The following is a 12,706-nucleotide window of genomic DNA, read 5'->3' as shown; positions in this document are numbered from 1 at the left end:
AGGGAGAAGGTGTTGACTGGCACCCTTGCAATGAATTCTGTGTTTTGGTAGGAATCTATCTTGTTTCTTATCTTACAAAGGCACAAAAGTATACTTCAAAAACAGAAAAGTAAGATGCAATATTCTGGAGCCATTACTGCTTAACCTGACAGCTTAAAGAAGTCAGCTGTGTACGAAGCAGTAAAGCAGCCAAGTAAAAAAAGAAGCCCTAACTGCTGCAGAACATAAAGATGAGAAATTAAAGGAAAGCAGATATTCTTCAAGTTCGTATCATATGTACGAAATGTTATTTATGTTTTTATATTTTGCTCCAAAATAGCATCTTTAAGAGAAACATGCCACTGAAAACTAACATAGAGCAAGCAGATCTGAAATATATTTACTACCTCTTAAAACAGGACATTCCATTTAATAATAAATGTGCTGAACAGTTAATAAAACAGGAACAATTAAAAGAGAAATATAAATGAACCTATATATGTGCAGATATATTTTTTCTATTCAAAGGTAGATTTAAGACATCAGCATCATCTAGTTTGCAGCGACCTTGCTTACACTAGTCCACAGTCCAGTAAATATTTAAGTCTTAACGTCTATGCAACTAAAAAAGATGTGTAACTTCATTTATTGCTGTCAGTGGGAATATTCATTTACTAATTCTTCATGCAACCTCAATTATTTGCAGATTATAACCTTTGAGACCAGCTCTTCCCCCACAGAAATCAAACAAGCTTTTCACTTATTCATTTATTTTGAAGCAGGAAAAAATGAGATAGTTCCTTTGTTTGTTTTTGCTTTGTTTTTAATCAGAACAATGTAAAATGAATGAATAAACATTACTTTCTGTAGTGGAGATTACATCCTGTTTGTCCAAATAAAAATGAAATCAGTCTCCTGTGCTGCTGCTGTTTGTTTTTTTTCTGTACAACCCAGGAGAGTGAATCAGTAGATGACAAAACTTGAGAACAGCTGTTTCCCATACGTGTGAGAAACAGAAATAGCTGAGCAATGTGCTTAATTCATTCTACATACATACAAATGACAGGTGAAGGCCTGGAAAACATTTTTTTTAAAGGAAAGAATTTGTATTCATTTTTAAGATATACTTTAATATATTCTTCTTTAAGAAGATTCTTCTTTAAAACTATCACAGGCTCTCCATCAAAGAAATACATATTAAAATTCAGAACATCACGTCTCACACTTAACTCATACAAGTCCTAACTCTTTAGACATCCAACTCCTGTTCAATACAAATTTATTATTGACATTGAGAAGTATACTCAGGCTAATATAGCCACATAAAACCTGAAAAGTGTGCAAACTATAGCAGATATAAGCTCTACAACTTAGAAGAGTTCAGATTGAAATCATCAATTATTTCAAGTGTTATCAATTACTTTCTCTTCATCTTCAGCACACTATAAATCACTTTCAGTGTCTCACCGAATGCATGAAATATGAAAATACAGTGGCAATACACAGCTTAATACTGTCTGAATACAAACATACTGTAACACATTACTAAAAAAAATGACACTTGCCTATCAACTCTTCATTGTTATCTTAAACTTGTTATTTTATTCTAAAAAGTATGTAGCATAACCTGCATATTTCCATTTGCTCAAGAGTTAAAAACAGTTCAATGTCTACAAGATACACAAAGAAGAACAATAATAACACATTTCTATTCAACTTGAACTGTGCAATTTGGAAGTTTTCATGAGGATGAAAAATCAAATCACGTTATGATTAGCAGTGAATGCATTAAAAATAAAGCACTACTATTACACTACTAAAATGTTAGCAATAAAGTTCAAGCAGCCACACAAAGGCGAATATCCTCCCTCCTTTCTCCCCTCCAAAGACCAGGCACACAAACAGATCAAAGCAAAAAAACACATTTAGACCAGTTCTGTATTTACACAAAATCTTTTACACTGAATAAAGACAGCGTTATGTCAATTGCTGCCAGTAATAATGATTAATTACTACTACAGCAACAGCAGGAACACTAATCTATATAACTTACTTATCAGCCGTTACACAGAACAAGGAATTTTTTCTAATCTGAACAAACAATTGTGAAATATTTTGCAATTAGCAAGGAAAAAGTAAGATTAGGCAAAGTACCTTTTTTGATGTGTTATTCTTTCTTTAAAAAAATCATGATGAGGCATCACAGAATGTATTTTCCTTGCTTAGACAGCTGCAACTTTTGATTAATGGTGATTGCTAGTCAACACAGCACAAGAACTTAAAAGTTAAGAAAAATTAAGACTACAGAACTTTGCTAAGAGAGATAAGAGTGCCAATTTCAGGAATGGATTACTAAATATTAGGATTATTGAAAGGAAGATTAGCAAAATTCTCTAGTGTTATTAATATGCACGTAATAGTCTTTCTCCAAGGGAAACATTTATATTTGGAGACAGTACAAAACTACCCAGATGGAACATCATCAATATTATAAATATCCTAAGGGATTTTAAGATTTTTTTTCTGAACTAACTACTGTCCATATTCTTCATTTTAACTCTCCCCCAGAAACAAAAAGAAAACAAACTTGTTGCCCTCCCAACCCCAATACACTAATATTAACCAGAAGCACAGATGGCAGGGAAGCTGGCAGTGCCCGAAGTAATTCTACCACCCTAATACTGGCATTTATATACATTTATTTATTTATAAAAACCATTCTACTCAAGGAAATAAAGAGGTTTTTGTTGTTGTTGTCAATTATTTATATTCAAAAGTTAAAGTTCTTGTATTTCACAAATTCTAGTGAATATTTTATGCATCTCATGAGCAAACACACACAATTCCACAGCACTGTTCATTTAGATTACAAAATATTTCGATCTTCTTTTACTAAAAAAAAATAATTCCATCATCCATTTTTAATCATATTAAAAAGCCTTAGATATTTAATTAACATAAATTTTGTATCGAGAGAATGAACAACTTACTCTCTAGCATCCTTGTAACTCTGCTGAAGCCATTCACACAGCCCCAGTCCTTCTCAGAGAAAGGCAAAATAATGCTGGCATCCTAGCTTGAAAACGCAAGCCAACAGTGAAAACCAAAGCGAGACGGAACATCTCGTTGTGATTCAAACACCTCCCTAAACACAACAGCTTCACCAAATGCATCTTAATCTTCGGTTCCTTGGAGGTTGTGGGGTTTTGTTTGTTTGTTTGCTTGTTTGCAGTGGTGTCATGCAGAATATATGCACTCACTCAAACTATCCACTTTGAAGTACAGCAAGAAAGAGGTCTCTCCTAAACTCTGCTTTCACAGGGAGCACTTATTTTATATTGAGTTAGTTTTACTAACAGAGTTACTATTACAAGGTTCCTATTGCAAGCTTGAAACCAGTGAATCTAGCACAAACTTCCTGTGTCAGTTATTTGTAAGAAAAAATGGGAGACTAATTCAACCCTTATGCGCATACCAATGCCCAAAACACATCTGAGACACTGAGGGAGAATCAGGATCGTCCGGATGAGCCTAGCACTGCTGAAGGGAAATGCACGAGAAAGAAGGATATGAAAGCACCAGAAAGCACTTGGCCAGCTCAGGCAGATCCTAGGGTGCTGGGAGAGGCTGACACATTTTTTAGTCTACAGTCTTAGCTGTGGGATCATGGTTACCCAAAGGCAAGGAAAAATTCTCCTGGTCTTCAAACACCAGGACTTCAAGCCCAAGACTTCATCATTCCCGGCAGGGGCCAATAAAACAGTTCCTAACTCCACTGCAAACTGGAGCAAGCTGTAAGACCCCAATTCTGGCTGTCACTGGGAATAAAAATACCAAGACTATCATCTCCCTGCCATGGGATCTCTGGCTTTTTGTCCATTGTAGGTCAGCTGCAGTGCAAGCAGCTCTGTTCTGGCCTGGAGCTGGAGATGAGCACAAACACGGTCTCCTTTTCTCGTATCAGGACAAGACCCTTCTGGGCACCATCTCTCTGTGTGTCTTTGTCTTTTGGCTGGAAACCTGAGCACGTGCCCAGAGACCTCCAATGAGTTCAGTCAGCCCCAACGTGAACTTTTTAGACCCACAGCTGCCCCACAGCACGAGCACAGCAAGGCCTATTTGCTTAGATGACGTAGTAAAGGGGGAGCCTTCCCAGTTCATTATTTGGAACCTGACTCTTAAAAAAAACTCCCAAGACCTTCATAGAAAGTATATGAGAATTTCCACAACCAGGCTAACAGTTTTCTCAGTCAGATATTCAGCTTCTGACTATAGTCACTAACAAGATGAAGAAATGGTTTTTGATACAATAACCTACCCCTAAGGGAAGCACTTTCCTTGACCAGTAAAAGAGAGGTCATTTTGCTTTTGCATAAAGACATATATTGAAAATAAACACACTTTCCCCATGACAAATCAGGAGGAACACTCCTACCATCACAGAAATATCCAATGGCAAATGAGTTTGAAGTTAATCTCAAAAATCATGCCGTGGCAGCAAATTCCATAAATGTATTTGCTTTTCACAGTTTTACCTGCTCTGCTTTTGAATAGTTATTTGCTCTGCTATATTATGAAAATGGATATATGGGTGTGCATGATTTATTAGACTATTGTGGATGTACAGGAGGTGCATATTGTTTTCTTTTGCTGGGACCTTCTCTAAATTACATGGAGGAAACTATCTCATTGTTTATTCATCTGGGATTGTTCCCCACATATCTTGGCATATTTATTATGTATCTCTAGATCCCTAATCTCTTTGCTACGTTTCTTTTCTGCTGAGTGGGAGAAGTGAGGATTCAACTCAGTATTTCAGACACAGTATTTCAGGGTATTTCTAATATGCTCAAGTGACATTTTAATGCACTGCATTGTATTCTCCATCTCATTCCTTACACACATTAATATTTGTTTGTTTTGTTTATACATTATCAAAAAGCCTTCACTGAACTGTTCATAATAAAACTTGAGCCTGCATTCTATGCTGTTAAGATTAATACGGTTCTGAGTAAGGCACAGAAGTATTGTCACTCATGGCCTTTGTGCAAATCACTATCTTTTACAATTCCATAAAGAGCCAGACCTAATTACTGTGGAACTGAGAGGATGCTGCCCAGGTAAGAGCTCTGGTGGAAGAAGATATGCATATTACAAAGTCTGTAAACACACTTCAAAATCAAGAGATAGCAGATAAAGAATGAATAATAGGTAAAACTATCTACTACCTACTCCACAGTGTTTGTATAATTATCTAAATTCTCATATCATGTCAGGAACTTCTATACAGAGAAGTTCATTTTCATCACAGAGTATTTCTAAGCAACCTGGAAATTGCCACCAACATCACAGTAATATGGGCAAATGCTTCTGCCTACAGCAAAGTCATTCTGGGTCTTCCCTCCCATGGCTATGCAAGCAAACAAACTTTCATGTACAGCCACTGATTTTTATCTTAAACTAATAAGAACCTAAGCCCATAACGACATCTACGTAAGATCAGATCAAAGGCCAGTGTTCCCAGTGTCCTGTCCTCTGTAAGAGCCCATAGCAGGTATTTGGAGAAAAGCATTTTTGCATGCCCTCCCTGTTCTTTGGGACAGGGCCCAAGCACAGGTGGAGTACACAGCATGCTTTACCTGGAGCCAGTAACATATAGCCCTATCCTTCAGTGACTGCTAAAGGATTCCTGAGCGGAGTTGCATCACCATCATTAACTCCTTATGTTGAAACAGGCGTAGACTGAAATGTTGGAAAGACCTGAATCGTGCCTTTTTTTTTTCCAAACCTCACCTGAACCCATTCATTGGTATCTTTAACACCACATTTTCCAGACCTGTGTATCCATACAAAGGTTCCACTATTGGCTTATTATCAAAAAGTTGGAAATTGCGTGTACGGCACAGGGTTGCCCATGTATCTTTAAGAAGGATAGAATAATCAAAAAAAATCCTGAAACAAAAAGCCATGAGCAGAAACTATAAGTCACTATTGGAGTTAGGAAGAACATGTGTTCTGGAAGAGAAACTTCCATTCCCATAGGTTCTGAGGGGACAGTGTGTTCTACTGATATCTTAATTGCCACCAAATAAACTGCTCAGCAAAATTAGCACAGAACTGACTATAATCCTTTCAAGAACTTCTGCTAAGAACTCACAGGAGGCAGGAGGAAAGAAAAAACATCTGCCTGCGGATTTCTGAGAGTAGCTGTTGTGGAAGCACCCCCAGCTGCAGCAGTCCTGGCAGAGCGTGGGGCTGTCACAGAGCCTCCGTCAGACACGTCTGCATCGCAGCACCCTCGCTTGCAAGTGGAGCAGGAACAAAACCCAGTGTTTACCACAACATCATCATCTGCCAGCTGCGGAGTACATCCGCAAGGAGCCCGCTGTCATCTCGGAGAGCACTTCGCTGCTGCTCCCGCCTTCCCAGAGGCTGGAGGAGCCCGGAGCAGCTGCACTAATGGGATTTGTTAGACTACGAGCTCTGCCTTCTGCAACTTTCATTTCCTCCCAGTATAAAACATGCCCCTCGGTCTTCAAGCTGTCACAGTAACAGTTAGGGCGGCTAACATCCTTGCCAATAACATAGATCAAGCTAATGATTTTTAACGCCAAACACTGGGGCCTTTGCAGCTCTGACTCGAGACAGCTTCTCAGAGACCCAGGTGCTCATTTTCCTTAGCCTAGCTGCAAAAGGGAAGGTGGCACACATTTATTTACTGATCCATAGCTTACACAAGCAAAACATATGAATGACCGAAAGATGAAATGTGTGTTCTGATAATTTCTATCTTCCTCCTCCATTTGCTCTTTTTTCACTCTGTAAAATACACAATACCCTGTCTCCCAGGTGAGCAAAGCACGTGTGGAAAACACACTTCTTGAAGCCCAGGACCAGCCGCTAAATGGATTTCTTCGTCCAGCTGGGCAATTGGCAGCAGCTTCTGAAGGCTTCACAAGTGGTGAGAGCCGAGGCCCTGGCTTCCTCTCTCTCAAGTCAGGGAGCTTCCTCCAGAGCTACGTCCTTTGCTCGCCACTTTGGAAAGGAATAGAGGGGTTTACGCTACTGCATCTCCCTCCTGAATTAATAGTTTGCAAATTCACCTCAACATCCAGATTTTGACTTTTTTTTTTTTCCTAAACAGAGGAAGAAAATAAAAAGGAACCTAGAGGCAAATGGTCCTTAGGATTAAATGAAATTACTTGAACTTGTCTAAGATATCAGAAATTTATACTGCAATTTCCAAAAAATCTCAAAATTTTGAAGACCATAGAGATAAGTGAAACATACCAGTTAAAACACAGCAATGGTGTGATTTTTGAATTCTTCCTTAGTTTTCCAAGTAATTCAGTTACTTTTCTATTAAACCATACCAAAACGTATGTAATGTTATAGGGGTAAATTCCATCTTTTGAGGTTTGGGTAGTTCTTTTTTGTTTGCTTTCCTTTTATACAACAAGGATATAAAGCTTCTTTTAGAATAGTGTTCTAAAAACTAAAATCATATCTATCGAGCATCTACTTCTTCACCACAAAATCATAAAAAAAAAAAATCTGTATAAGGTCAGCAATAAACCTAGAATTATGTTAACCTGCTAAGGAAGATTAGTTTAGATTTTAAGTCTTTCCTTTAGTCTAATTTGGTATTAGTGTCAATGGTGTAAAATTGAGGCCTGAATTAGTAACTACCATTCAAAATAATACCATGGAGAAGGTTCGGTGATCCAGGAGACTTTAATTCCTTCAAGTTTATTTCGAGTCAACCAAAAGCTGAACATTATAGAGCTGTCATTACAGAAATATATATATATAATTCTCTTATGATAGTCAGGTTCTAGCCACATAAACGTATGCAAATTTATTCTTTTTTGGGAGGGTGAATTCTCTTTTAAAAAAATACATACATGTTTTTTCAAATTTGCAAAGTTGAGTAGGTATGAAAGAGTGGTAAGGAAAATGAAGGGCATTATAAAACAGACACAACATGTAATAACACAGCAATAAACCAATGTGTAACTTTATAGTTTGGCAATTCTATTATGAAAAGAGTATCTCATGCAAGGCAAGCAAATACCTGTCTTTTTTTTTTTCATGTTTATCTATGATATCACAAAGTTTATCAAGTAAAGGACAATGAAAAAAATCTAATCAAGAAATGACTATTTATAAAAGGAATGAAAAGTCAAAACAAACCTCTAAAATAATTATTTGTCAGCAAATAACAAGGGAGAAGTAGATAATTGATGTTTAATTTACTGAGATATTTTCATTAGTTGCAAGGTCTCAAAGCCTTTTAATTCCAGGCTTCGTCTCTTGCCAACTTCTCCCTCTTAAATTTATAAAAATGTTAAAAGTTTAATTAGTGTTTCAGAAACCATTCAAGGTATTCAGACTAACCTCTTTGGGAAAAGCTTAGAATCTATATGTTTTTTTAATGAATATACTTTGCTCCAGCAGTTACATTTGCTATTTTGATTACTTTTCTTAGAAACACTCCAGATGGTTGATCTCAAAACCTGGGCCTTTTTTTTTTAAAAAAAAAAATCTTTATAACAGCACCAATATTAATTAAAAAAAAATGTGCAGGAGAAAGAGATGTTTTTTTCCATAATGTTCTTCTTCAAAAATCACAATCTCATAATTGCTTTGACATTTATTTAGGTAAATTGTGGGTCTCACCCTGGCATTTAATTATTAACTTGGAGGTTGGAGGGAACCACCTTCATCTGGACACATATCTGCAATACATTGGAGTTACTGCTTAATTATCCTTATTTCAAAAGTAGTATTTATTCACCTGCTGAAAAGTGTTAGTCTCTCAGTATTTTGGACATCTTATCAAATATAAAAACATTGTCATTTCCCTTTTAGGTCCAGTTACTTTATTTTCCATCCTCAAAATGATGTCCTTAAATGTCTCTTCACACTGTCTCAACCCCAAATTATTTTGACAAATACACAAAAGAATAAGACATAAATACTTTCATTTTTGCTCTAATGGAATATTTGTCCTTTAAGATATTTCCTTCTGCCTGGAGCATGTACTGTGCTTTACTCAGCTTAATTCAATTCATTTTTGGTATCTAACACAGGGAAGAATGTCTTTCATTGGCTAGCATCATTGTGATACCCTTTCCAAACTATTGTGCACATGTATCATTTGACTCAAGTGCTCACCACTTTCTGCTTTGAAAAATATGAATAGCAAAATATGCTCACCTTCAGGCTCCCCACAGAGTGTACACTGTGACTCTGCAAAGAAAAGAAAAGATTAATTATCATTTCTGCATTTTAAGGTCTGCGTGCTCGAGTTAGGAAGTTGTAGACAGAACACAAATTAGCATGAAAAATGTAATTCAATTTTCATTATGAAACATGTTTTTTAATATTGTAAATTGAAATTGTAAATTAATTTTCAAAAAGTATTTCTGCAAGAAGGATTTGGAAAAAAAAAAAAGTAGATCTTCATTTCTTTAACTATGAACTGCAAAGCGTCAGATTGATTGCATTCAGATAGGAGGACTTTTTGATTCCACAATGTGCTATAAAAGACTCTCAAGTCCTCCCAGGTAAATTAACTAACTAACTTACACAGTCAATGTAAGTGTGCTGATCTACTCTGCAAAATATTCAGCTACAGAAAAACATAAAGTAAAGCTCTGGAGTCTCTAAATGTACAACAATCATTTTTTCCACATATCACTTAGAAATTTTTGCATAATATCAAAATATTTTGCATAATATCAAAAATTAGACACACACAGCAAGTATTTTAAAGTATCCAACCACTGAGATTGAGTAAAGCTGGTGCTTGAGTAAAGCTACAGAGCAATGCTGTCAGCCAGGACCAAAGTACTGCAATCACTCGAAATGCCCGGGAATGTAATCACCAACAGAGGATCCTGAACTCCTGGAACTAGTGCTACTGGAGGCAGATAACGCAGGATATTCTAACGTCTCCAATCTCCAGAACCTCCACTTTAACTCTCATCGAAAAATGATATCTCTAACAGCAAGGAGGACACAAAAGAATGTATGTATACATTGTATGTATACACACACACGTATGTATGTACACATTTTTACATAACTTCCACACAAAAAATCTTAATACTTTAACACACCCAGCTAGATGCAAATCATTCGATTCAAAAGCGGGCTGGAATTTGTCTTCAACTGGAAAATACAAAATTAGAGCTTAGCCGCAATCTTGACTTTAAGGAAAAAGAAACGCCAAAAACATAGAATACGAAGTACAGTCCCTGAGATGCTTGATCATTCCTACCTCTATATTGCCAGGGATACAGAAGTACTTCCTTGATACAAGTGAGACACTGTCTTAGAGTAGCCCATTTTTTAATGATACTTCACCCTACAACTTTCATATATACCAAAAAATGACAATTATTTTTAACACTATCAAGGATTATGGTGCTCAAGATGGAAATGAAAGAGAAAAGTTATGTTTTTATTCATGCTGGTGATTTTGCTTTGCTGCTCCCTTCCGGGCTGCCAAGGCACCTCAGCGCTGCCGCGGGCCGCGTGGCTGAGCCCACAGCCACCATGGCTCCTCCAGATGGAAACAAGGGCTCGGCCTCCTGCCAGAAAGCATCCAAAAAGCTGGGCAGCTCCACAAGCCATCCCTGGCTGCCTGCTGCTTTTCAGGATTGCTTTCAGGTGTGTGCTTAAGAGTCACTGCGCGAGGGCCGGCCTGGTGCTTCTTCCCCTACCTCTGGAGCTGATGGGGAGATTTGGTTTGAATTCATCAACTTATGACCTTCTGAGGCTGGAAATCACTTCCAGCTGACAGCAGTCACTTGTCTCTTGGTAGGAAGCCTTGCGGACAACCCACTGCTACAGCTGTGTCTGCAGGTGCCCATCTCGAGCCCGCTGCCGTGCCGGAGGAGAGGCAGGCGCGGGTCCTGCTCAAAGCCACCGCTGCTTCTGCTGCCCCGAGCACTGCTTCCCACACAGCCTCACAGCGTGCGAGTACGAGAGCGCGGGGACTACAGCTGCAGCACACGGTGAGGGGAAGGAAGATCAAGGGCACACGGGTGTTGCTAATGCGGCTGTCAGGAAAAGGCATGTTTGTACATGATGGGGGAAATGGTGAAGTCGATTGTAATCTGTGTGTTCCATGGTAACTGTGGAGAGGCTGTATGTCTCTGTTTCCAACCTTTAGCCACGTAAAGGATGCTTAACATGCACGTTATTTGTAAATTTACATCATCGATAAACACAGAAATCTCAAAATCTTGTAAGAAACTTGCTTCGATTCCTTCGCTCTGGAAGGAAGTTCCTGCAGCTTGGCAGGAGGGGTTTTTCTGGGAGATGGCACAAAACCTCTCTTAATAAAGAATTCCTTTCAGTCTTATTTAAGATTCTGTTCATTTAAGTTTCTGTTCGGGGGCCATCTGACAGCAATCAATAACAGTGCAACAGTGTAAAAAACTACAGCTCCTTCAGGTGAAATGCTATCACTGAGTCTGGGGGGCATATAGCCTTGGGTCAGCAAAGACTGGTTATGTCTCAGCATACCAGTGCATATCCGGGCTAGCCATTCGAGACTTATTAGTCATGGAAAGAAAACAGCCACTTAACCTGCTTTAGAAGGTTAAGACATGAGATAAATAACTTTTGTAAATACTCACTTCTGTCTATTGTAAGAGGCCTTGGACTAAGGCTATGCTTCACAACAACATTCACAGCTACTGCCAGCAGAGCTCAGATCGGCTTTGAGAGCAAAGTCTTGAAAACCACCAAGGATGGAGATGCTACAGCCCTGCTGGCAACCTGCTTCTGTGCTGCACCAGCAGCCTGACCTCCAACTTGAATCTCCCAATCAGCAGTTCCTGACCATTCTCCCTTGTTATCATCCAGCTATGCCAAAAAGAGTTTGGCTACATCATCTCTGTAATTCTTCCTCAAAGAGTCACAGGCTGCTAGAGGGGATCATCTGCACTTCAACAGATTAAATGACCCCAGCTCCTTCAGCCCCTCTCCTTGTAGGCCATGTCCTTTAGTCTCCTACGCATCTCAGCACCCATCCCAATCCTTCTATGTTTCTGGAGCTGGGAAGCCTCAAAGCCAGACTACCAGTATTCCAGGTGCAGTCTCATTTACGTCAAAGGAGGGAATAATAATCCCTTTAATCAGGTAAGGAACTTTTTTTTTAAAATCTGTGCTCAATGAAATCAAGTCTATCTTTACCCAATGGAATGCAAAATCAAAGTGCTTGCGAATTGTAATAAAATAGAAGCAGAGATATGAGCTGTTACCGTATTTCATATCAGGATACTTTTTATATCTCTCTTTCTTGCATTTTTTACTAATGGGTCATGCCTCCATCCATCTGATTAAAATATTTTAGTAATAAACACGGATGTGCTCCTTCTCTTTAGTATATTGATCATCAGCTGCATTTAACAAAGGCAGGCTCTGTCTTGCAAACACTCATACACGTGACTAACTCCTTGGTCACTGCTCTCAGAAGAAATGACTAAGAACAGAGAGTGTTTAGAGAATTGGGACCCAACAAATCAACAGAACAAACAAAACCCTTTGTGTATGGATCAATCTCATCCTAACTTTTTGAAATTGGCCAGATAGCACAAATAATCTTCCAGATACAAGAATATGTGGAAAAACTAGTCTCAGGAAAGATCTTTGAAGAAACAGATTTATCATGAAGACACAAGTTCCTTTTGTTCCTATGAAATGGTATGAA

At 38.2% G+C, this 12,706-nt stretch overlaps 1 protein-coding gene across 13 annotated transcripts in view; it reads right to left on the bottom strand.

The window, feature by feature from the left end:
• The window catches only part of DLGAP2 (DLG associated protein 2), a 432,244-nt gene that overhangs the window by 222,640 nt on the left and 196,898 nt on the right, over positions 1–12,706 (bottom strand). For 12 of the 13 annotated variants that reach the window (XM_088530583.1, XM_088530594.1, XM_088530590.1 and 9 more), the window contains one exon: positions 9,199–9,231. The exons of the other annotated variant lie outside the window; for it this stretch is intronic. In XM_088530583.1, coding sequence (XP_088386709.1) covers positions 9,199–9,231 — 33 coding nt within the window. The remainder of the gene's footprint in view (positions 1–9,198; positions 9,232–12,706) is intronic. 13 annotated transcript variants of the gene reach the window in all.

Source organism: Tinamus guttatus, unplaced genomic scaffold (genome assembly GCF_059628265.1).
Source record: "Tinamus guttatus ecotype Peru unplaced genomic scaffold, ASM5962826v1 Tinamus_guttatus_pri_ptg000383l, whole genome shotgun sequence".
NCBI lineage: Eukaryota > Metazoa > Chordata > Aves > Tinamiformes > Tinamidae > Tinamus > Tinamus guttatus.
This window is presented reverse-complemented; position numbering and strand designations above follow the sequence as displayed.